Source organism: Dendropsophus ebraccatus, chromosome 1, assembly GCF_027789765.1.
Source record: "Dendropsophus ebraccatus isolate aDenEbr1 chromosome 1, aDenEbr1.pat, whole genome shotgun sequence".
Lineage (NCBI taxonomy): Eukaryota > Metazoa > Chordata > Amphibia > Anura > Hylidae > Dendropsophus > Dendropsophus ebraccatus.
In genome coordinates, this window is record NC_091454.1 from 168,697,529 (window position 1) to 168,725,206 (window position 27,678).

Here is a 27,678-nt window from a genome sequence, read left to right on the forward strand (position 1 = left end):
ACCCGGCGCTGCTACCTGTTCAGCCCTGGGGGGGCGCCTTACCTCGCCCCGCTCCTGTCTCCATCTGTGCCGGCCGGGGCGCACGTCCCCGCCTCCTAGGGCGCGCGCGCCGGCTGTCTCAGATTTAAAGGGCCAGTCCACCCCTAATTGGTTAGTTGCATTAATCACTCGCTATATATTCCAGCCCTGCCCCACTACAGGTGTTGGAGCCTCTGCATGCTTCCCATAGCGTTTGGCCCAGCTCCCTGTTGTTCCTGTCCTTAGTCCTTGTTCCTTGTTCCTGTCCGCAGTCCTTGTCCCTAGTTCCTGCCCCCTGCCTTCCCATTGTTCCTGAGTCCTGTCTGCCACCTGCGATCACGCCTACAGACCTCAGCCAGCACTATCTCCTGCCTACTGCTCCTGCCACGCCTTGCCTGCCGTCACTAGCAACCAAGCCAGGGGTAGCGACCTGGGGGTCGCCTGCCGCAGCAAGTCCAACCTGCCTTGCAGCGGGCTCTGGTGAAAACCAGCAGCCCCTTAGACTCCGCTCCCTGGTGAGGTTAGTGCCATCGCTAGTGACGGTTCAGTGGATCCACTACTCCAGGCGTTACAGTAGGCTCCAACCATGGATCCCGGCGAGGTGCCTGATCTCCGTGACGTAGCCAGAGTGGTCGCTCAACAGGCTCAACAAATCCAGCAACAGTCGCAGCAGATCCAGCAACTGACTGCCGCCTTACAGCAGCATACTACAGCTCAGCGCTCACCACCTCCTGCAGCCTCTTCGAGACTTCGACTGGCTCTCCCAAGTAAATATGGAAGCGATCCCAAGTTGTGCAGGGGATTCCTGACTCAATGCACCATGCATATTGAACTTTTAAGTAGTCAGTTTCCCACCGAGCACTCTAAAGTGGCTTTCATCATCAGCCTATTGGAGGGTAGAGCTCTGGCCTGGGCCACGCTGCTGTGGGACCGAGATGATCCTGTTGCTGCCAATCTCCGAACCTTCCTGGCCGAGTTTCGCTCCGTCTTTGAGGAACCTGCCCGTGCTTCAGCTGAGACTGCTCTCCTCAACCTCTCTTAAGGGAGCTCCTCTGTTGGTGACTACGCCATCCAGTTCCGCACCCTGGCAGCTGAATCAGACTGGAATGAGGCCCAGGGCCGGCCTTAGGGTAAATGGCGCCCTGTGCGAAACCTTTCTTTCGGCGCCCCCCCCCCCCCCCCCCCCCGACACCTTTAAAGTAACATAAAGCTTCCTGCCCTCCAGACAACACCCATCACCCGACCCCCCTGCCATGCACACAACTACCCACGCCAAAAACACAACTACCTTACCCCTCAGCCATACACACAACTACTCTGCCCCCCAGCCATAAATGCAACTACCCCTCCGCCATTCACACATCTACCCCCTCCAGCCATACACACAATAACCACCCCCAGCCCCCAAACAACTACCACCCTCAGCTCCCCAAACTACCACCCCAGCCCCCCACACAGCTACCCACAAATACACACAGACAGACACACAGTACATGCAGACACACACATAAGCCTCCACGCCAAGGGTCTATTCATACAAGGGCCGGTACACTAAGGATTTTCTGCAGGTTTGAGTGCATAAAATCTGCAGTCTATCAGCAAAGTGGAAATGAAACTTAAAGGGAAACAATCAACCCAATTGGGCGATATGGTTCCCAGGAGCGCTGTATAAAGCTCCTGCAGCAGCCGCGGCACTTACTGGCCGCGGCTGCTGCAAAAGCTTTATACCAGAGAAAAACACGTTTTATTCTCTTGGTGCGTGACAGGCAGAGGCAGGGAGGTAGTCACCTGGGTGGCTCACCGTCTGTGTCTAGTCACCACTCTCTGCCTGTCAGCACGCTCGGAGGGATGATTGACAGGAAGAGAGGTATGTTACTGGCCTCTCCTGCCTCCGCCCAGATGACTACCTTCCCGCTTCTGCCTGTTGTGCGCCTGGGGAATATAACTCATTTTTCTCCAGTATAAATATTCTGCAGCAACTGCGGCCGGTATGTCCTGCGGCTGCTGCAGGAGCTTCATACAGCGCTCCTGGGAACCATATCAGCTCAATTGGGCTAATTGGTTCTCTTTAAATGTCTTCTTCTATGTACACACAGACACACGCCAAAGCTATGCACACACACAGACACATGACAGAGCTATGTACACACACACACACACACACACACACACATGACAGAGCTATCTATACACACACACACACGCCAGAGCTATGTACACACACAGACACATGACAGAGCTATGTACACACACACACACACACACACACACGACAGAGCTATCTATACACACACACACACGCCAGAGCTATGTACACACAAACACACATGACAGAGCTATCTATACAAACACACACACACACATGACAGAGCTATGTACACACACACACATGCCAGAGCTCTGTACACACACAGACACACACACATGACAGAGCTATGTACACACACAGACACACACACATGACAGAGCTATGTACACACACATACACGCCAAAGCTATGTACACACACACACTCATGACAGAGCTATCTATACACACACACACACGACAGAGCTATCTATACACACACAGACACATGACAGAGCTATGTACACAGACACATGACAGAGCTATGTACACACACACACAGACACGCCGGAGCTATGTACACACACACACACGCCAGAGCTATGTACACACACAGACACACACACATGACAGAGCTATGTACACACACACACACAGACACGCCGGAGCTATGTACACACACACACACACCAGAGCTATGTACACACACAGACACACACACATGACAGAGCTATGTATACACACACACACACACACGCCAGAGCTATGTACACACACACACGCCAGAGCTATGTACACACACACACATGACAGAGCTATGTATACACACACACACACGCCAGAGCTATGTACACACACACACACGCCAGAGCTATGTACACACACACACACACATGACAGAGCTATGTACACACACACACACATGACAGAGCTATGTATACACACACACAGACACGCCGGAGCTATGTACACACACACAGACACGACAGAGCTATGTATACACACAGACACACACACGCCAGAGCTATGTACACACACACATGACAGAGCTATGTACACACACACACATGACAGAGCTATGTACACACACACATACACGCCAGAGCTATGTACACACACACACTCATGACAGAGCTATGTATACACACACACACACGCCAGAGCTATGTACACACACACACGACAGAGCTATGTATACACACACACGACAGAGCTATGTATACACACACACACGCCAGAGCTATGTACACACACACATGACAGAGCTATGTATACACACACACACACACACGCCAGAGCTATGTACACACACACACATGACAGAGCTATGTACACACACACACACGACAGAGCTATGTATACACACACACAGACACGCCGGAGCTATGTACACACACACACAGACACGACAGAGCTATGTATACACACAGACACACACACGCCAGAGCTATGTACACACACACATGACAGAGCTATGTACACACACACACACACATACACGCCAGAGCTATGTACACACACGACAGAGCTATGTATACACACACACACGACAGAGCTATATACACACACACGCCAGAGCTATGTACACACACACAGACACGACAGAGCTATGTATACACACAGACACACACACGCCAGAGCTATGTACACACACACATGACAGAGCTATGTACACACACACACATGACAGAGCTATGTACACACACACATACACGCCAGAGCTATGTACACACACACACTCATGACAGAGCTATGTATACACACACACACACGCCAGAGCTATGTACACACACACACATGACAGAGCTATGTATACACACACACACACGCCAGAGCTATGTATACACACACACACACATGACAGAGCTATGTATACACACACACGCCAGAGCTATGTATACACACACACACATGACAGAGCTATGTATACACACACACGCCAGAGCTATGTATACACACACACACACACACACGCCAGAGCTATGTACACACACACACGACAGAGCTATGTATACACACACACACACACGCCAGAGCTATGTACACACACACATGACAGAGCTATGTACACACACACACACATACACGCCAGAGCTATGTACACACACACGACAGAGCTATGTATACACACACACACGACAGAGCTATATACACACACACACGCCAGAGCTATGTACACACACACACACACGCCAGAGCTATGTACACACACACACATGACAGAGCTATGTATACACACACACACACATGACAGAGCTATGTATACACACACACGCCAGAGCTATGTATACACACACACACACATGACAGAGCTATGTATACACACACACGCCAGAGCTATGTACACACACACATGACAGAGCTATGTATACACACACACGCCAGAGCTATGTATACACACACACACATGACAGAGCTATGTATACACACACACGCCAGAGCTATGTATACACACACACACATGACAGAGCTATGTATACACACACACACACGACAGAGCTATGTACACACACACACACACACACGCCAGAGCTATGTACACACACACACATGACAGAGCTATGTATACACACACACGCCAGAGCTATGTATACACACACACACACACACATGACAGAGCTATGTATACACACACACGCCAGAGCTATGTATACACACACACACACATGACAGAGCTATGTATACACACACACGCCAGAGCTATGTACACACACACATGACAGAGCTATGTATACACACACGCCAGAGCTATGTATACACACACACACACATGACAGAGCTATGTATACACACACACGCCAGAGCTATGTATACACACACACACATGACAGAGCTATGTATACACACACACACACACGCCAGAGCTATGTATACACACACACACACACATGACAGAGCTATGTACACACACACACACATGACAGAGCTATGTACACACACACACACATGACAGAGCTATGTACACACACACACACGACAGAGCTATGTACACACACACACACACACACACACATGACAGTGCTATGTACACACACACACACATGCGAAGCTATGTACACACACACACACACACACACACACGACAGAGCTATGTACACACACACACACCGGAGCTATGTACACACACACAGACACGACAGAGCTATGTACACACACACACACAGACACATGACAGAGCTATGTACACACAGACACACACATGACAGAGCTATGTACACACACACAGAGCTATGTACACACAGACACACACACACACACACAGAGCTATGTACACACAGAGACACACACAGAGACAGGCCCATCACACAGACATTCACAGACACTTACTTTTCAAGCTGGCCTCGGCTCCAGGCCTGCACTTATCTCCATCTTCCTCTCCTCATGACTTTGCAGCCTGCAGGCCTTCCCCCTTACCTTCTGCACCGACTGCAGAGCTGTATAAAGGAGGGGGCAGACATCACTGCAGGGGGAGGGGGACCAGGACAGAGAAGAGGGGGCCACAGCTCTTCACTGTATCTTCTGTGGTATGTCCAGCCTGGGAGCTGCTGAGAGGGAGGGGGGGCATCCACGGAGAGTGCAGGAGGGGGAGGGAGGATGGAGCCGGTCTCTTCCCTATGTCTGGCAACTGCTGGAGCCTCCTCAATCCAGCAGGGGCCCTCAGCAAGCCCACCAGGCATGAAAGAGGGCAGGCGGCCAGCTGGAAGGGCGCTCCAGCAGACAGGCAGCACATCTAACGTCCATAGATGTGCAGTGCAGCTCTCTGTCTGCCAGAGCGCCCCCTAGCTGGCCGGGAGTGAGGCGCCCTGTGCAAGTGCACAGGTCGCACACCCCAAAGGCCGGCCCTGATGAGGCCGCTCTAATAGCCACCTTCAAGAAGGGCCTATCCAGTCGGGTGAAAGACGTGCTCTCTGCCCGCGACCTCCCTACATCTCTGAACGATCTAATCCTACTGGCTACCAGAGTCGACAACCGATTTTCGGAGAGAGATGAGGAGGTCCGGCAAGAACAGCGACTAAGCCTGCCCCGTCGCCATCACCGCCTAGCACCGGTTTTCCAGAATCCTGTTGCTCCTGTACCCCAGTCGACTCCTGAGGTTCCAATGCAAGTAGTTCGCCTGACTCCTCATGAGAGGGCTCGCCGGCTGAATCTCTGTCTCTATTGCGGTGACTCTGATCACTTCCGGCAGAGATGTCCCCAACGTCCTCAGTGCCCGGGAAACACTGGCACCTAGGTCCGGTAGGAGAGGCCTCCCTAGGTGTGAATGCCACCTCTCCAAGATTGTCTATGGCAGTTTCCATCCAGACACCCTCAGGACAAATTCACCAGACTACTGCCTTCATCGACTCTGGGTCTGCGGGCAGTTTCATTGCAGCTACCTTGGTCCAAAGATGGCGGCTACCCGTGATCCAGCTAGCCCGACCCCTGTCTATCTCCTCGGTCACGGGCGAGACTCTAGTCCTCCAGGTGGGCGCTTTACATCAGGAGAAGATCTCCTTCTACATCTTGCGCCATTCTTCCGACATCCTGCTGGGTCTACCTTGGCTGCAATTACATACCCCTAAGCTAGACTGGAGAACCGGGGAGATTCTCAGTTGGGGTCTGGACTGTCCTAACCGGTGTCTGAAGCTTCCTCAGCCCAAGTGCTCTGTGACGTCACCTGACTCCGTCAAGCCTCTACCCGGCCTACCGGCAGAATACCAAGACTTGGCTGACTTCTTTTCTGCCAAAGAGGCGGACTCTCTACCCCCTCACCGGACATATGATTGTCCCATAGACCTCCTTCCTGGAACTTCTCCTCCACGATGTCGGGTGTACCCTCTCTCCGTGCCCGAGACTGAGGCTATGTCTTCCTACATCCAGGAGAACCTACAGAAGGGTTTCATTCACAAATCCACGTCCCCTGCTGGCGCAGGATTCTTCTTTGTGCAGAAGAGGGACGGTTCTCTTCGCCCATGCATAGACTACAGGGACCTAAATAAGGTGACAGTCAAGAACCGTTATCCTCTTTCACTTATCCCTGAACTATTCGACCGTCTCTGTGGAGCCAAGATCTTCTCTAAGTTGGACCTCAGGGGAGCGTACAATTTAATCCGTATTCGTGAAGGAGACGAATGGAAGACCGCTTTCAACACCAGAGAATTTTCCAGGAATTCGTTAACGACATCTTCCGAGACCTCCTCTATGTCTGCGTCATTGTGTATCTTGACGACATTTTGGTCTTCTCCCCTGAGCAGCAGACTCACGTGACACAAGTACGTCAGGTCCTACGAAGACTACGGGCCAATCATCTGTACGCCAAGCTAGAGAAGTGCGTTTTCCATCAGCGCAGTCTTCCGTTTCTTGGGAATACCGTCTCCGACCAGGGTCTACAAATGGATCCGGCCAAGCTCTCAGCTGTTCTCCAGTGGCCACGTCCTGTGGGACTTAGAGCTATCCAACGCCTCCAAGGATTTGCCAACCACTATCGGCAGTTCATCCCACACTTCTCTACCCTGGTCGCACTAAGAAGAAGGCGGGTCCCAGGCATTGGCCACCTGAGGCCGAGCAAGCCTTCACTAGCCTAAAGTCAGCCTTTGCTTCTGATTCTGCTCCTGCGCTAGTTCGCCCAGATGCCACCAAGCCCATTGTTCCTGAGTCCTGTCCGCCACCTGCGATCATGCCTACAGACCTCAGCCTGCACCATCTCCTGCCTACTGCTCCTGCCACGCCTCGCCTGCCGTCACTAGCAACCAAGCCAGGGGTAGCGACCTGGGGGTCGCCTGCCGCAGCAAGTCCATCCCGCCTTGCGGCGGGCTCTGGTGAAAACCAGCGGCCCCTTAGACTCCGCTCCCTGGTGAGGTTAGTGCCATCGCTAGTGACGGTTCAGTGGATCCACTACTCCAGGCGTTACATCCACAGAAGCCAAATGTAAGGTAAATGAGAGCAAAAGGAGTAAAATTTTGTAAGACGCACAATGCGCGTCTTAAAAAATGTTGCTCCAATTTACCTTGAACTTGGCTTCTATGGAAAATATGAGCAGATTGGTATAAAACAAGCACTGCCACAGTCAGCAGGTATAGGGAACTCATTTGGCTTGAGTCTGAACACCAAGAGCCCAACTTTTGAAAATTTTTGAGGTCATTAAAGCATGTTACAAGTAAAGTAACAAGGTTGTGTGGATGACCAATAGCAACAATAAAAGAAGAGGTTCTAAAATGTCTACCATGTACTGGGGGTAAGGAAGAAGTTCACTATAAATCCTCCTCCAGTGCCTGATTTATCATGATTTACGCCTGCAGAAATCTATGTCGGCACTGGAGCAGCAGTAGTTTTCTGTGCCTGCCATGCAGCAGCCACAGATCCATTGGATTTACTGCCTCTTACTAAATCAAATGTAGGGTATGGGGGAGAGGTTTTTATGTAAGACTGAGGTACAGCTACACTGCTATTGATAAATTCCCCCCCATATTTTTTTTGTGACTACCATAATAGATTGTGTGAAAACGTTTCCAGCACACTTACATGGCGTCCAAAATGGCTCACTATAGATAAAGGGAACCAATCACCAAAATTTAGGGTAATACAGCATAAAAAAGTTTAGTGCAATGTTTTCTTACAGGTGTCTAAAGTGCTTCACATCCCATGCTTTTGTCCAAAAACATAGTTTAATCGTTACCGGTTCTATGCTTATTAGACCTAACCGGGGTGGTTTGTAGGTGTGATTACCAATGGGGAGCCTGCATTGTCACTGAGGAAGCCATGGGGCGGTGACGCTGCAAGCATGATTACAGAGGATTTCCTTAACAGGTTATTAGCATATAGGGCAGGGAAAGATTAAAACAAATACGCCGCCAGGTACATCACTTTGGGTTTTTTACATAAACAGACCTGCGCCAGCACAGGGATGCCGGTGGCACGGTCCTTTTTTTGAACTGTCCCCGTGTGACAATCTCCCCTCTGTGACACGGTTCCATTAGAATTAATGGAGCCGCGTCACAGAGAGGAGGAGAAATCGTCACACGGGACCCCCAGTGCTTCGGGACAGGATGGTTCTCGGGAATAGACTTGCTCCGTGTGCGGAAACCGCGTGGCAGTTCACCACCGGCATTTCCACACCGCAACTGGTTTGCTCATGTAAAAAAACCAAAGTGATGTACCTGGTGGTGCATTCGCTTTAAACTATTGTTTTGGGGCACAAGCATTGGATGTGAAACACTTAAGACACATGTAAGGAAAATCGTTTCTTTGCTACATTTTTACCCAAATTGTTGTTGATTGGTTCCCTGTCCAGTCTTACGGTAGGATAGGCAACTCTAATGTAACATTTACAGTACAATAAAGAAATGTATACATGTATTTTTTAGATAGATAAACAGGAAATAAAAGTTTCATCAATTTCCTATACTTTGTTTTGCGGACTCTGATATATCGTTCAAGCTCACACTGAAAATAGAAGGCCTGTTAAACTAATATTTCAGATTTGATGCAGAACTTCTGGCTCAGTCCAAGTGTTCTGCTCATGTCCTAGGAAATAGTAAACTTGAAGCATGGAATTATTCTAGACCAGGAATGCTTGAGTCACTTAGGTGAAATTTCCTCTCATGCCAGTGAATTTAAAGTTCTCCTTTGCTTTTATACATATTTTAACACAACAGTTTATTGTGCAATTTGGCAGGGTTTAGATGGAGTCACTATTTCCTTATATCCTGTACACCCTGAAAAGGGAATATTTAAAACAACATAAGTACCTGTCCTCAAAGTTTGGACATTTAACAGTATTAGCATTGCCAGGCAAAGTATATATGTCAGTGTCTTGTCCTGGGTACATTGTAGTATCAGTCCATCAACAATGAACATTAAACAAACACAGTACCCCAAACCTCCCACCTCCCCTATCTCACGGACTGACTCCCCACCCTTCCAAAGCATACTACCATAACCTGCTCTCTGGTCACCTCCTAGTTTGTATGTTCTTTAGGCACAACTGAGGTATATGTGACACAGTAGATTTTTTACTTCAGTCTCAAGTGTAGAACAGATTTACTTTGATCACCAAGTCCAGTAGGCCAGTGGCTTTTATTCTGCATCCACACCTACACACCAGTTCACACTTGGGCTATCCAAACCTCAAACGCAGTGCCTGTTTGTCAGGGGGTGGGTTACAACACCACTCCTTGCCAAGTGACCCTACACCCATGCAGCAGCCACCCCAAGCTACCCCGGGGTACAGCACCAGCAGGGGGCGTAACTAGAAATGGCTGGGCCCCATAGCAAACTTTTGATTGGGCCCCCCGACTGACCACTAAATTGTCAAGTATAGTCATAACTACATAACTGCAAGCGCTGATCAGGCGTGCTTACAGTTAAAGAGACATTTGCAAAACCAGCTCAGCCACTAGGTGCTGCAAATGATGATGGCTCAGGGGGCCCAGTGTATTGCAGGAGCAGGCCATGGGGCCCCCCCTGATGCGGCTGGCCCCATAGCAGCCACTATGGCTGCTATAGGGGTAGTTACGCCCCTGGGCACCAGCACACACTTTCCCCAGCGCATTCTATTGATCATGAGCACATTTAACTGATTAGAAGCATAATAGCCTAAGATCACCATGCACAATGCCAGGCGTCAGCCGGAGTGCTGTACAATAGTGTGGACACTGGAATATTGTATTTGTTCTCCAGAATAATGTTTTGCATTTCACTATTTGGCAGCATAATGCCCTGGGAATGTTACATACCAGCATGCTTTGTGTCTACTCTGAAACTTGGTGGAGGAATAATAATAATAATATTGGTATGAGATTTTTTTTTTTAGGAATTGGGCAAGAGTCCTTATTTCCAGTAAAGAGAAATCTTAATGTTTCAGCATACTAAAATATTTTGGACAATTTCTTGCTTCTAACTTTGTGGCAACAGTTTGGGTTCGTCCCTCTTCTGTTCCATCATGACTGTGCCCCAGTGCACAATGCAAGGGCCGTAAATGCAAGGTTGGGGGAGCTCTGACCTGAACCCAATCCATCACCTTTGGGATGAACAGATGCACTGACTGCAGAACACACCTTCTCATCCAATAAGCGCCCAACTTGTTTGCATTTATTTTTGGACAAATTAACACAAATTCCTATTGACACATTCCAGGATCTTGTGAAAAGCCACAAAGATTCCATATTAACACATAGAATTTGGAAAATTATATTCAACAAGCTCATATAGGTATATAAATGTGTGATAGTTAATGACATATTAGTAAAATATTTTGTTAAAGTGATTTCAAGAACTGTTTCAATTTGCTGTTTTATTTTGTATGAATATCGCTGGTTGTACTTGTCATCTAATCTACATCACAATTTGTCTTTTTTCACAGAATTTTGAAGCAATATAGTCATCCTAACATTGTCAAACTAATAGGAGTTTGTACTCAGAAACATCCAATTTACATTGTCATGGAGTTAGTACAGGGTGAGTATAATGACATTCTTATTTCACAAAAGACGCTGCATGTAAACTAGAAGTTACAGTGCCATCATGTGGCAGAAGGTGGTAATATTCACTATGATAATAGGCGCAGTTTTGGGGATTGTTCAGGCATATTCTCCCCAACAAAAGTGACACCAGACAGGGGAAGAAATACTGGATGGTCAGGTTGCTGAAAAGAAATGTTTGACATCCAAAAAGTATTGCGCACAGTTGTTATTCGTCATCTTGCAGCCGTCTTTTGATAGTTACGCCTGCAAATAATAATCGTGATCATTATTTGCGGCCATAATTATCAAAAGATGGGCATCTTCTGCGGTGAAAATGGAGGCCACAAAAGAACAGTGTGTGAATATAGCCTTAGCCTTGTTTACTGGGCCTATTACACTGCCCGATAATCATTTAGCAAGGGCTGCATGGACATCGTTACCGCTAATACTTGAACTGCAAGTGTCATAGCCCTTTGTGATGCTGTCAGTTCAGAACATTAGACCTCCGGCCGGGGAAGAACTTGTGGCCGTAATGCAGAGGCAGAAGTATTAGCGACCACTTTCACATGGCAGTAATTTGGATTTTGCCTCAGTATTTTGAATCCATAACACAGAAGAGCTGCAATTTTTTCAGTTTCATTTCTTCTCGGTGTGAGTTCCATACAGATTCTGGCTTAAACATAGTGATGCAAATAAAAAATTTTAAAAAAGTGAAAGTGGCTTAAAAAAATGTTCTCTGTAGGTTAGTAAATAGCTATGTAGTATGATAGTAAAAAAAAGTAGTAAAAAATAGTGCTTTTTATTTTGTGCCAGTTTTAGTTATTTGTCTATGTATACACAAATACATCTGGATACTCTTTGGATATGATTATTCACATAATGTGGTAACAAAATGTAAAGTAAGCTTAACCCAAACAGAACTAAAAGTAGTTAATACTTTTAGAAAGATGTGTCTAGTGTACGAGAAATACCTTAAAGTTGCAGCTTTTCAGTGTTCACTCCAAATGATCAAGGAGAGTACTCACACGGATGCAGACTTTGCTTTCACTTGTTTTTCTTTAATCGGTATCGCGTACAGGACAAATTCAAATGCTCACAGGCTGGCGTGTTCCACTCTCAGTCCAAACCATCCAACCTCGCGGCGGACGTTTCGGAGGACAGGCTCCTCCTTCCTCATGCGCTATTTACTATTTATTGTTTAGAACTAAAAGTAGCACATTGTTGGGATTCTAGTGCCCTCGGGTGTCCCCCTAAGCACCCATTTTTGAGTGTGGCTGGTCAGAGCTAAGCAGGTGCATCATCCGCTTACCTTTGTACATTGTACAATGTTTGCTTGACTGTTCTGTAGTGTATATAAGGGAGCAGCGGGCCATTACAGGGGGTTTAGGAGGAAACTGAAAACTGTTGCTAGGTTACAGACCACCACTCTGCTCTAAAACCAATGGTCCATGCCTATTTTTCTTTAATAATTTATATAAAATGTCGCACACCATACGACTTGCAGCTTCTACATTCATGTCATTGTTAATCCTGTTTTTCTATGGTTGTCAATGAAATCTGATTACACATAAAACCAGCAGCGGTCAGGCTGTTTATATATATATAGAAGGAGGCAACTTTGCTAAATGAATGTATTTGCAAAAATATTTAACTTAACAAGTCCTTAAAATATAGTAATTTTAGCTGAGATTGGAAGACCCTTAAGGCTTACTTGGCTCATTCCTTCTTGTGATAGCATTATAAATATATACATTTTGCACTTCAGTACATGAAGTGTTGCAGACAGCTGCAGTAACCTTGTTCTTCTGTAGGTGGAGACTTCTTGACATTTTTACGGAATGACGGCCCGAGACTGAAAACAAAGGAGCTCATCAGGATGTCAGAGAATGCAGCAGCTGGAATGGAATACTTGGAAAGCAAACATTGCATTCACAGGTACAGGCCCAGGGGTTATTGTCATGGTATCTCATACACCTAGGCTCAGTATATCAGGAAAAATGAATGAGGCTTAGCTTCACATAATCACTTGGTAGATATAGCGATTGAGTTATTCTGCATTGTACCTTACATAGAAAGAAGTTTTTATAACAAGTAAACAATAAATAGTAATCACTGACAAGTATTCCATATGCATCCATGCTAAGGCCATGTTCATACTATGAATGAACATCGACCGTTGTTAGACACAATGGCCAATGTGCCTGATGTTCACATGGATACTATGGTATCTGCCTGATGAACATCACTTTATTTGAATTGGAATGCGGGCACATTCGGGTGTGCCCACACTCCAATTAGCCATAGGCCACAATGTAAAGTACGATCGGGAGCCATGTAAGGCCATGTTCAAACTCTCTAAAACACCTGCCATTTTGTGAGCCGGCCGGGTCACAGAACAGCCGGTGTTACTGAAGATCATCCCGGCTGGTACTGCAGTACTGGCTGGATGATCTTCACTTCTGATGAATTGGGATGCGGGTGCATCCATGTGCGCCCGCATCCCAATTCACCGTTGCACACAATGGTGCGGGCAGCCGGAGCTGCATGCCCCATTGTGTGCATTGACATGTCTTCTGCACCCGCTATTCAATGAATAGCGGCCGCAGAAAACTGACATGTCAGTTTTTTGTGCAGCCGCTAGTGATCCCAACCGGAGCGTATACAATGTGTATACACTCCGGTCGGGATTCCCTTTAGCTGCAGCACAATGTAAGTTAAGTATTAATCACGGCCGTTGTTGCAAATCGGCAACAACGGCTGTCATTAATACTTAACGTACGTTGTGTGAACATAGCCTAATGCTGCAGCGTCATTAAACAACAGCCGTTATTTAACCATCCATCTGCTTGTCTGAAAGAAACAAGTAATCCTCCAGAAATCTCAGAAAATATACCATGGAAGTAGACTACAGCATACGTATCATAAAGTCAGTCCATATAGCTGCAATGGGGCCCTTGGCAAGAGAGGCACCTGCCGCTTCCCTACTGGGTGGTAAGAAAACATGCATGGTTCTCTATAGCATTATATTAGGGGAGCGATTATGATCTTTACCCCCATATTTATATACACACAGACAGAAGAACTTTCTTTTCTCTGATTTTTTTTTTTAATATTGTTAGAGGGATAAAGTAGGGAAGAAAATCTATGACTCCATAATAATCTATGGGTTTGTAAGGGATTCTTTATACTTTTTTGTTTAATAAACTGAATATGGTTAGTAAGGATTCTCTTTTTTCATGATAGTTTTATGTACTAGTTAGATATAGTCAGAACTTACCAATGTAACAGCAGCGTATAAAAACTTGTCAGAAAACGAAATTCAACCCATTCAAATGTACATGTTCATACCTACAGTAGATTAGTAACTCCTATGTGTTTGTTCTATGAAAGTTTTAAATCTTTACTTGTACAAGGCCCACTACATCCATTGGAAAGTTGAGGTATGGATACATCACACTTTATCTACAGAATCTACCTCCCTCTCTTTTCAGACTTCCTGACACAAAAAGTACCTGCTCAGCCAATCACTGAATGAGGCAGGTCACAAATGTGGCCTGTGATTGGCTGAGTGAGCATTTCTGTGTGTCAAGGCATCACCAGGAAGTAAGTAGCATGGACTGGGCACCAACAGAATGGCTGCAACAGGGGATTACACAGACTGTATTATTTTTTAGCCGAGTATGAGCACTATTAAACTGGACAAGTCTTGTTTAATAAGTAATAGGCATGTGAAAAGTAATTGTAAAATAAGGGAATGGCAACAGTTACTTTAGCATTTTCTGTGTGCATTTTGGTAAACCTTATGTGACAACAATTCAGAGTTGTTAATGGGCATATCTTTTTTCAGGGTGTACTGCAGATACACCCGCTTAATATGTGACAAGCATACTCTATGAACGTGTCTGAAAGAGAGTCAAATATGTGACAGAAGGCCACCCTCAGAATTCCTGTATTCCTAGCAGAAATATACACTGTAAACATACTCTTAGAAAAAAACATCCTTTTTAGAGGTGCACATGATAGAACCAGCTCATCACAGGGTAAGGAAGAGGTTAATTATAACATCTCTAAGCTAAAGGGTTAATCATTAGATCCCTGGTGGCCTGGGTAGTGAAGGAGTTAACTCTTAGTAGCTCCTGTATTGAAGGTGGCAGAATTCTCTGTATCTCTCTGATCACTGCCACCCTTTTTCTGCACAATCCTAAGACACGACATGAGGAGAGCTCAGGTGCAAAGAAATTCAGAATTACCTACTGGCCAATCACACAGCAGGGTGGGCAAGTAATAGTGGCTATGTGATTGCCTGATGGGAATGATGTAGAGTCTGTGTAATATCAGAGGAGAGTGGGAGTAGGAAGAGGAGGCAGGAAAGCAGAGCACTTGCTCTAAAATATCCCCATGCCCTCTGTGCAGTATAATAGTCTGCCCAGGCAATACATCTGCCCTTACTAGCTTCGGTGTATTACATGTCTCATTTGCACATCTTGTAAGGAAATATAATTTGTGGAGAATTACTACTTCGCTCCTTTGCCAGCCCACCGATTGATTTTTCCCAGACTTCAATGACTTGATACAGACAAGCAAGCTAGGGGGAGAATCAATCAATAGTTCTTTAAAGAACGACTACAAATGCATCAACAAAAGTAGAGCATGCATACTCTGATTAATGGATGTTTGCAGGAGTAAAAGAACACCCAATACCTTCCGTTTTACAGGTACTTGGCATGTCTAAACCAATGATAAAGTATGTGCCTACAGCAACATGACACGGTTGGATAGGCAGACTGATGTATACTTCTGTGCTAGAACTTCACCTGATTTAACCTACCAGAACGTTTTTTTCCATAAGCCGATAGCTATGGTCCTTTCAAAGCATAAATATCAGTGAACAGTTTGTCTTTATAAGAGGTGCACATACGACATAGAGGGTCCCAAAGCAAAGCGGTACCCTCTCTTCAAGGACCCTGTAGCTGTTTAGTGGTGTGCCTCTATGACATACACAATGTTAGCATTTTTTATGCATGTATCTGAAATTTTACTTTCAGCGCCAACATGTTCTGTAGCACTGTACACAGATTCTGATGGTCCCTAGTGGGGACACACATTTGATCTTCCCTGCTTTCATGCTAGGGTCAATTTTATAGGAGGCCAAATAACTGTATTTGGTGGTGTTAAAAGAGATCTGTGCAATTAAAAATAGAACATACAAACTCTTTACAGGTATTTTTTTTATTGGCTTTTACCATAGGACCAGAGGCATAGCTAGGATTCAGGGGGCCCCATAGCAAAAAACTGTACACATACCCACCTGGCCCGGGATGCAGTCCCCAGACGTTACTTTTTTCTCCCAGCTCTGAAGCGCACGAGTGATGATACAGTTAAAGGGCCAGATGCCAGTCCGTGCCTGCGCGTCCCCTTAGTGCACGGGCTCCATAGCAGTGGCGTAGTCTGCCTTCATGGTAGCTTCACGGTAGCTACGCCACTGCATAGGCCATACATATGTGTTGCCAGTCAACTGTGCTTTTTACTAAGCATGGGGACATAGAGACATGTCTGAAGTTTTGATCAGTGGATATCCAGGTGCTCAGACCCCCACAGATCATTAAGTCGAAAGGGAGAAGCACGAATGCAGTCTCTCCTTGCTTTAAAAAAGTTTTCCAGACTGAAATGAATGATAGCCTGATAAGCCATCATTCATTTCAGCCCAGAAAAATGGCCCTGATCAATGTGATGTGTGGGTGCCACTACTGTCCGGATAGACTATCGCTCATTTCAGCCAAGAAAAACACTTTAACATGGACTGTATGGAAAATATATAAGGCAGTCTGCAGAGAAAAAGTAGGGAGCCAGGACAGACAGCCTTGACAAGCCTTTAGAAAGACCCTGATGGGTCAAAATGTTGGGTCGAAATGATGCTTGAATAAATGTTTACTGAACTTTGCTGTCGGATCACATTGCCTTCGATGAATCGGCATTTACAGTTTAAGTCACTGCTGAAAACGTGATACTCTGCAACAGGGTTGCAGTTAGGAAGGTGTCACTTCCATCATTAATATGTAAGAGTAGGTGTGCAGGTGTGCACAAGCTCTGTGCTGTTTCACAATGCATGTGGGGGGAAAAGAAGTGTAATCACCATGAACTAGGTCACCCCAGCATGGGCTGAGCACCAGCATGGGAGGCCACTCTGGTAACTATCTATTCCCATGATCCTTAGCTCCAAATGTAAGTGCACTGCCTGTCCGTTATCATATGATGACTGCCACACTGTGTCCTATAGTAGGTGTTTATGGTGTCAATTATTTTATCCTTTATTCTGAATGCAGGGATCTTGCAGCACGAAACTGTCTTGTGACTGAAAAAAATGTCTTAAAGATCAGTGACTTTGGCATGTCAAGAGAAGAGGCAGATGGAGTATACTCATCCACTGGAGGGATGAAACAGATTCCTGTTAAATGGACAGCACCAGAAGCTCTTAACTATGGTACTTCTTTACATTAGCACTATGCTTGTTTCTTCACAGTGTTAGGGTACCTGCACACTGTGGAATGGTGACGGATAACCCATCGTGCATTCCACAGCTCACACCCGCTGGCGGACTGAGGCGGCTGTGCGCATCTCCGCCCGTGTCATAGACTCCATTCTATGCACGGGCGGATTCCTTCATCCTTCCAAAGAATGAACGTGTGCACGTACCCTAAGGGTCCTTTTACACGGCCTGACATGGGGCCATGCAAGGACACAAATGAGCTCCCATCAGCGGCATCAAGTCCAGATCCTTGTATCGTTTATGTGGCCATGGAAACTGACAGCTCAGATATGTGTATAGCTGTGCACTGCTGTGTGACCAGTCGTAGAGTAGGAATCCAATAGTGTACAACAACTACATGCTAGGGAAACTATTTTCTCCATCTAATTGATATAAACGTATAATTATTCCAGGGCGATACAGTTCAGAAAGTGACATCTGGAGTTTTGGAGTTTTACTTTGGGAAGCATTTTCTCTTGGTGCAGTGCCATATACATCTATGACCAACCAGCAAACTAGAGAAGCTATAGAACAAGGTAAGTTTCTGCATCTATCATAAGGATGCAAAATTCGGCAAAAAATACATCTCAAATAAAGGTGCCCTCCAAACTGTCAGATAAAACTAACACAGGCCTATGGTGAGTCATTCCATATCACAGCACTTCCATTTCTTGTCTGTCCAACTTTGATCACCACTGTGCAGGTTAAATTTAGGTACCTTGTGTGTACTGATCTTGATCACGTTCTATAGCCTTCTTTTATCCAGAGCTGCATACAGAACCCTGCTGAGTTTTTCTTCATTCTAAGCTCACATCTCCAGGCAGCTCTTCCTAAAGCAGGGCTTAGTGTGTTGATGTGTATTCTAGAAAGTGTAGCTTTTACATCAGGCACTGCACAACAATCTCACCAGGTAAGATGATACAAGTCTCGTAGAACCAACAGACTTGGCCAGATTGAATATGAACAGTCCATAATATAAAAATTGATATAAAACTCCTTCAATGACAGCTAAACTTCTGTGTTAATGAATTAAAGCGACTCTGTACCCACAATCTGTCCTCCAAATCACTTGTACATTCGGATAGCTGCTTTTAATCCAAGATCTGTCCTGGGATCCGTTCGGCAGGTGATGCAGTTATTGTCCTAAAAAACAATTTTACTCTTGCAGCCCTGTGTCAAATTGGCGTGGCCTAGAGTTTGTGTGAAATAGGATTGCGATACCCCTCCACCCCTCCTTCCCGCCCTCCTCAACATTAGGAATGCCCCTAGAACATTCTCTCCTATTCCTCACCTGTTTGAACACTGCACAGGTGCCTTAACGATCCAGTCCATGTGCAGTGTTCACATAGGTGAGGAATAGGAGAAAATGTTCCAGGGGCATTCCTAATGGAGCAGAGGGGAGGAGGGATGGATGGGCGTTGCAATCCTAGAGCATGGGTACTCTAGGCCAGTGCTTCTCAATTCCAGTCCTCAGGCCTCACCAACAGGTCATGTTTTGAGGATTTCCTTAGTATTTCACACGTGCATCCGGTATTAGCACAGGTGTTCTTTGTATGGGAAATCCTCAAAACATGACCTTGTGGTGAGGACTGAGGACTGGAATTGAGAAGCACTGCTCTAGGCCATGCCAATTTGACACAGGGCTGCAAGTTTAAAAGTAGTTTTTTAGGACAATAACTGCATCACCTGCCGAACAGACCCCAGGACAGATCTTGGATTAAAAGCAGCTGGTACAAGTGGTTTGGGGGGGTCAGATTGTGGGTACAGAGTCACTTTAACTATACAATCCTGTTCTCTTTTGTTGACTTACAGTGATATTTTAGTTAAAATGGTTCAATATTATATGTTTCTGAAATCGATTTCCTTGTTATCACAGGGATCCGGCTGCCGACCCCCGAGATGTGTCCAGATGATATCTATAATCTGATGCTGCGGTGCTGGGAATATGATCCGAGAAAACGTCCAAACTTTGGCACTGTGCACCAGGAACTTACCAGTATCCGCAAGAGACATCGATAAGGCCCTTGGCTAATAGACTATGTAGAAGGGAGGGATGCAATATCATCTTATTGGTGGTTATCTGGTGGGGCTTGTTCTATGGTCCTATAGGACATAAAGAACAGGGGCGTTAATACTGCTCTGTATAGAGAAATTATAAAGCTCACTCTTCTCATGGTGAAGCATGTCGCCAGACATTTCCTTGTTAGCATAGCAGCGTCTATGAAACTTTTCTTTAGCCGTTCGGCTCATCAGCCCTGCATTTCTGAAACCTTTCTTATACCAACATAGCAGAATGATAAAAGGTCACATTGTATATCCTGCATCAGGATTACGTTGTCATAAATGCAAGAGATAATGATGTTGTATATGGTGCACACACACACATTTATGTATCGGAGCGGAGTTTGTCGTTGAGCACAATTCATCTTGATGTCACAATATGCTATTTATGGCTGTACAAAGGACTGCATTACCTAAACTCATAGAGGTATTATGGTGCACATACAATGCAGTGAATTTACATATTCAGCTCTACTGCATCTCTGGTTAATGCACAAGGTATGAATAAAAACATTTTTATTAACTCTATGCATATTGAAGAAAAACATATATTTGAAGTACTCCATCTTTATTCCATCGTATTGAGTTTCAATAAATATTGGTAACTGATATTGCTTTCTATATGACTATGCTGTTTTCAATCAAAATAACCATTTTATTTAAAAATCTACCAATGTGAAATCTTATTTAAAGGGGTATTCCAGAAACATACTTGTTATTATCTATTCAGTCTTTTCCCCCCCAGTTCTGAGCTGCTGCTTTCTGCTTAAGACACAAAAAACAGGGTGTGAGCCTTTTTCTCTGCCTCCCCCTCCCTTCTGAGACAGCTGATGTAAACAAGTCCCTGGCTGGCTTTATCTGCAACTTTGTAGCTTCTTTGTAATGCTGGGAGGGTTCATCTGAGGTCAAGTGCTGAAATCACTGTGAATAATCCTCCCTGCATCACAAAGTTGCAGATAGGGACTTCTTTACATCAGCTGACTATGAAGGGTGGGGGGATGAAGAAAACAGGGTTTTTTTCTTCAGCAGAAAGCAGCAGCTCAGAACTGAGGGAAGGAGACTGAATAGATAATAACAAGTATGAAAGGAATTGTTAGTCTCACCATGGGCAGCAACATATGTTATGTTACATTTGAGCTGAGTACCTCTTTAATTTTGAGTTGGTATATGTAGCATAATTTTGCAGGGCTCTAGAAGATAGAGCAGAACCCCTTTACATCTTGACATTAACATGGATATCAAGCTCAACCATTATCCTGGAGTATGAGATGGAGCTCCTTTCTGGTTGGATGTCATTGAGAAACAGCACCACCGTTCGTTATAGATTGGTACTGGTATTGCAGCTCAACTCTATTCAGTTGAATTGACATGACCTTCAGGTCCTAAATATCAAAACTGAGTGAAAAAAACAACAACTTTGTTTCTTATGTAACCAGAATTCAGAACTCTGCTTTTATTTTGTTCTAGAAATGGTTGCTGTGGTTAGGGCCACTTTTTGTACTGGATAGTTTTGATAAATAAAACCTTCTCTTTTAATCCCTTTAAACGCAGACCTATACTGCACCATGAGTGATAAGTATAAATATAGAAATTCTTATTGTGAGCATGTACCTTTTTTCTATTGCTACATTGTGCAATTGATAAAATCTAAATACTTACTAGAAAATGTAATCAGCCTGCTCCAGTGAACACAAGATATCTGTATACAACACCTGCGCTCCCCGAGCAGAGAGAGGAGGGGCTGTCACTACATGCCAACATGCTGTCATCACTTATCTCCACTGGAGGATTCAGCCACTATAAATGACATCATAAATTTGGCTGATGATGCCGGGGAGGGCAGCTATAGGGAACTTCTATCTGGGATTAGAAAAAAAATCAGGTCTACTCTTCTTCCTCAGAAATTGTGGCACGCATGTTTGTGGACTGTGTCTGATATTGCATCTCAGTCCCATATAATAGGAAGAAACTGTAGTAGCTTTAAAAGCTCATTGACAAGAGTGGAACTGTTTCTGGAGTTTCTGGGAGTAAAGAAAAAGCAGAACTTTTTTTTCTAGTGCTTTAACCCCTTCACGACCAAGAACGTAACTGTACGTCCTCGGTCGGGTAGGGGAGTCCAGAGCGGGGCTGCGCGGAGAACCCATTCTGAACTGCCGCAATCCTGGTTGTTATTAATAGCCCGGGACTGCGGCTATTAGCGGGCGCGATCTAAACTGCTCTTTAGCCCCATCCCTGGTGTCTAGTGGGCAGATCACCTCCCCCCCCCTGCAATCGCGGAGGGACGATCCATTTAACTTACCCAGCCTCAGCTTCGGAATGACGTTTTCATCACAACAGTGGAATTTCTAGGATGCAGGAATGACAAGATGTAATGACACTTGAATTCCAATGTCAGATGAGTGAATATACAGTAGTAAAGAAGCGAAGCGCATGACTGCGCTCAGCTGTCGGCATTTAGGCTCCTCCGTTTGAACTCCACTCCGGGTGCCAGGAAAAGTTTCCCAGGACTGCATTCATTGTTTCCAGGCTCCCGAAGTGGAGTTCAAAAGGAGCAGCCTAATTGCTGAGGACCGAGTGCAATGATGCGCTTTGCTCCTTTACTACTGTAGATTTACTCATCTCTAATTCCAATGTCACTGAAAATTTAGAAGATGCATCTGATACCGGCAAGATGACATTGTTACCAGTGCATCATTGCACCACATAGGTTGTTAACATTTACTCCCTAATGTGTAAAACCTGCTGCTATTATTATGAATTTAATCATCATTTTGTCCACTAGTCACCAACCCCAAATCCTACTGTAAGAACTTTACTAATATAAAGGGATTATTCCATAATAAAAACTGTCCTCAAGCAAACTGAACTGAGATGCTGGTGGGAATAACAGATATTCCCACCAGCATCTTACCCTAGACGGAGATAGACGGAGATATCCGAGGTGAGAATGAGGCCGCAGAACGAGGCCGGGATACAGAACGAGGCCGCGATACAGAACGAGGCCGGGCAACAGTGCGCGAAAGCCAACACCACGAGGACGCGCTGCAAGAGCCTCTCCAGCCCAGACCGAAGTGATCACAACTGGCAGCCTCCGCAGGAGGGAGAGAGCCACGACAGCAGCCATCACCTCGATTGGGACGGGTGAGCGGCGTCACAGACGCCATCCTTTATACATAAAGCGCAATAAGTGTGACTTAACCTGGCCATCATCGAGTGTCTCGCTGTACCAGGTACCGGGAACTGTGAGACGCACGAACACTAGAAGGACTATAAGTCCAATATTAACTGTGACCTAAAAATCAAAATGATCTGAGGTCTAAAATAACACTTCTAATAACACATTGAACTAATGCTCATTGGCCAGTACCCAGCGGTATTACATTGACTTTTCAACTATCATTTTTTTCCAATTCCGTACTTCCACGGCTATCTTTTACGATTTATATGATGTACATGATGTTTTAAAACCAAGATTTTCACTCATTTTATTTATATATTTATATATTTTTATTATATACTCTGATGTTATCATTATTTATATTGCTATTGTATTCCTTTATTAATTAAAATTGTTATATGTAAAGGTTGGGACTTCTTGCTGTCTAGAGGACTAAATTCTATATGTTTTCCTACTGTTTATTTTTGGCCCATTTCTAGGTAAGGGCTTTTTTAGTTATACCTCGACCCATTTAGTTACTGAGACTGTGAGCTGCACCTATACATTTCTTTCTCCATTGACTAATTTTTTTTGTTATCTGGCTTACCTTGTCCCATATAAATGTATGGTTTGCATATGTGATGGTAACTGCCAATTACAGATTGAACAATATCGCACCCACCTGTTACCAGTTTATGTTGCAGTGTGCACCAGAGCAAGTATTCAGTATACCATAAGTTTATTGTTTTCCACATACCCGATTTTACATAGAGGCGGGGACATAACACTGTGCAGTGGCCCCCTTGTAGGAATCAGGATATAACAAGAAGGGGTAGGTTCTGGATTGGGACTACCCTTCTAAGGACAACTCACCATAGAAGTAGGTAAGTCTGTGAATTTGTCTTGATGGCGGAACTGGACTTAACCACTGAGGTCTGTGGTATGCCTTCTGAGCAGGTGCTGTAGGGGATCAGGGCAATGTTTTTCTCTTAGAACACCTAGACTCAGTTTAAAAAGAAATTTCCATACTGAATTGTCCCTTTGAGTATTGTATCTTTCCAATTATAAAAGCTTAAATTGCTTTCATCCCAATACTGTGATTTCTAGGATGCAGGAAAGATGAAGATGAAATGACACGATTCTCATCTGAATTCCAACGTCACTGAAACCTGAGAAGATGCATCTAATAAGATGACATTGTTACCAGTACATCATTGCTCTACACAGGTTGTTAACATTTACCTCCTAATGTGTAAAACCTGCAGCTATTATTATGAATCGAATCATCATTTGATCCACCAGTCGCCAACCCCAAATCCTACTGTAAAAATCTTACTAATATTAAGGGATTATTCCATAATAAAAAATAAAAAAAAAATATTAAAGCTAACCAGATACTTTGTAGAAAAGACATGGTGTTACATGTATTGGGCTCTTTGCTGCATAAAACTAATATGAGTGATCACAAAAGGACTTGCCACAGGAGGACCATTTTTATTATGTTTAAAGAACATTGTGTTCTGCTCCGGCGAGCAAGATGAGTGAGAACATTCTATAATAAGATACATTACCATAATATAAAAGAAAAAGAGGGACTGTGAAACCTAGTAAATAGACCAGAGACTAAAACAGCTCCATAATAGAAAATAAACACAACAAAGATAACCAAACCAAGGTCTGGAATGTATAGCCTGAATGAGCGAGAGGTAATGGGAACTTTCAGGTTTATCACAGTAATAGGTATGTCAATGGACATGTCAGTGTCAATCTATCTAGAAACCTCTAAGGATGACAAAGTGAAGACCATATTATTTTTATGGACAATGGATCATTCTGGATCATGTTGGCAAACTTCTATGTATCCAGTATCCAACATAGTATCAGAGTTTATATAATATCCTTATATCAAGTAGGTGTAGAAAAAGACCAGTAGAGCAATGTGTCCAGAAAGCAGTTGTGTCTCTGTAGCAGATGAAACCTGGACTATAGAAAAACATAGAAACAATGGGAGAACTTATAGAGAGGAATGGGGGAAGCAATAGTGTTAAGGCCGTATTACAGAGAATAAGGCTATGTTCACACAACGTTTTTTCAGCACCATTTAAAATGACGTCCGTTATTTTGAGTCTAAAACAACGGATGTTATTGCAATGACTGGTGTTTGTACATTATTTTAGTTTGGGATTACTAATTGGCCATTGGGTGTGTCTTAATTGAAAAATCCATTGAATTTAATAGTAAAGACGGAGAAAGAATGGTGAAAAAAGGAAAACTGTGTGTGAACTACTAATAAAAAACGTCTGCTCTTTGCAAAAGACGTCCCAAAATAATGATCATGTTCATTATTTTGAAGTCTGCGGCAAAAACATCCGTTATTCAATACACTGTGTGCATTGGACGTCCGTCTTCATATTGACTTCAATGCCTTGCCATTGTAGTCAGTTAAATCGCGGCAAAAACTGACTTTTTTTTTATGAAAATCGTCCGCCTTTTCAATATTTTTGACGTTGTGTGAACATAGCCTGTGGGAGCAACGATTGGCTATAGCTACAGCTCTTTCTTTATTTAAAATATAATAAACATATATATTTACCTGCCTCAGCTCGCCCAGTGTTATGGCAAGACAAACACCCCGTGTAAGGCTGGGTTCGCACTGCGTTTTTGCAATCCGTTTTTTTTCATCCGTTTCTTGCAAAAAAATGGATGAAAAACAGATTGCAAAAAACAGATGCATTTGTGTGCATCCGTTTTGATCCGTTTGTCCATTGACTTCCATTATATAAAAAAAAAAGGATCCGTTTTTTTTTTTACGGACACAAAATCGTTTTTTTTGTCCGTTAAAAAAACGGATCCGTTAAACATATGCTGAAAACGCAGTGTGAACCCAGCCTAATAGGGTTTTTAGAAAGAAGGCCACAGTAAAGGATACATAATCTTTCCCATCAAAGAAATTAATGTTATATCTCTATGATATGCTGTGACCTACTGATCAAGGGGGTCCAATTTTCAGGACTAGCCCCCCAGCCTCCTAGAAAAGTATTAAACATAAATTTGAACATCAATTATAAGAGAAAAGCCTGCTTTACCATAGGAACCCACAAACAGTGTTTTTTTTAAATACCTCTGTATTTGTTTCAGTGACTAAATCTGACAATCTGACTAAATGTTCTGACTAGCAGGAGCTAAGCTAGCAGACATGTGCATTGACCAAAATCCGGGCTCAGACCGGTTTAGGGCCACCTCTTTCTACGTTAGCAGGAGTATTTCTCTCATTGGTGGAGAGAAATTATGTGACCAAATCACCTTACTTCCATACATGTGACACTGGGTGTGGTGAAGACACAGCACAAATGTTAACCCTTGCACTGACAACATACTTCAGTTTAAGCTGTAAGGGCGGGTTCAGACTGAGGAATTCTCGCGGAAAATGTCTGCGGAATTCCGTCAGCTGTCTGCCCGCACCGGCACACGCTTTTCCGCCGGCTCCAAAGACACCATTCTATGGGTCGGCGTATTCCGCGATCCGCTGAAAGAAGTGACATGAAACTTCTTTCAGCGTATAGCGGAATACGCCGGCCCACAGAATGGTGTCTATGGGGCCGGCGGAAAGGCGCCCAGATGTGCGGGCAGACAGCTGACGAAATTCCGCTGACATTGTCCGCAAGAATTCCTCAGTCTGAACTTGCCCTTAAGCAGTGTGTAAACAGTTACACAAACAAAGAATATACAATACCCAAACACTGTTTAGCGTGCAAAGCCAAATATTCCTCAGTCACAACCTTATACATACAGTAGCTGGGAAATGGATACAGGGACACTGCATATCCATATAGCTATAGGACATAAGTTAGAACATGTGATCCACTGGTTAACAGCCCAAGCATTGATTGTATTAACTGCTTTCATATATAATTAAAGGATGATTAACCCTGAGAGCATTTATAGGTATTTTTTGAATCAATTGTCTTTTGTTTTCTTCCAGTAGCACAGCCAGGGTATAAGGGTATCCTTAATAGGCTTATTGTTCGATCAGTGATTTACTGACAAGGCCTGAAGGCAGTGTATGTCTTACCCACAGATTTTCTTTCCTTGATGTTATGTCACTTTGAACTTAAACAACACCCTATACTATTAACTTTATACAGTAGCACAATTTGTAATGTTGTTATACAGTATGCCAGGGATTACCTAGGTGTGGGCTCCTACTGTGATGGCACAAAGAAGCATTTTTAAGCATAGTTACAACCAGTCTAAATGCATTCTCTAAGCAGAAAAATGCTAAAAAAAAAAAAAAAAGTATAATATTTAACACAATAAAATTATTGCAGACTTTTTTTTAATAAAAGTTGATGTCATTATCAACCAAAACCACATCTCTAGGGCCCACTTTTTATAATTGTGAATGATTG

General features: G+C 44.4%; 1 protein-coding gene across 1 annotated transcript in view; it reads left to right on the forward strand.

The window, feature by feature from the left end:
- The window catches only part of FES (FES proto-oncogene, tyrosine kinase), an 89,452-nt gene extending 68,731 nt beyond the window's left edge, over positions 1-20,721 (forward strand). The window contains exons 15-19 of the mRNA XM_069956652.1: positions 11,426-11,520; positions 13,337-13,460; positions 17,849-18,006; positions 18,465-18,587; positions 19,928-20,721. Of these exons, the coding sequence (XP_069812753.1) occupies positions 11,426-11,520; positions 13,337-13,460; positions 17,849-18,006; positions 18,465-18,587; positions 19,928-20,070 (643 nt within the window). The 3' untranslated portion in view covers positions 20,071-20,721. The remainder of the gene's footprint in view (positions 1-11,425; positions 11,521-13,336; positions 13,461-17,848; positions 18,007-18,464; positions 18,588-19,927) is intronic.
- The last annotated feature ends 6,957 nt before the right edge of the window (positions 20,722-27,678 follow it).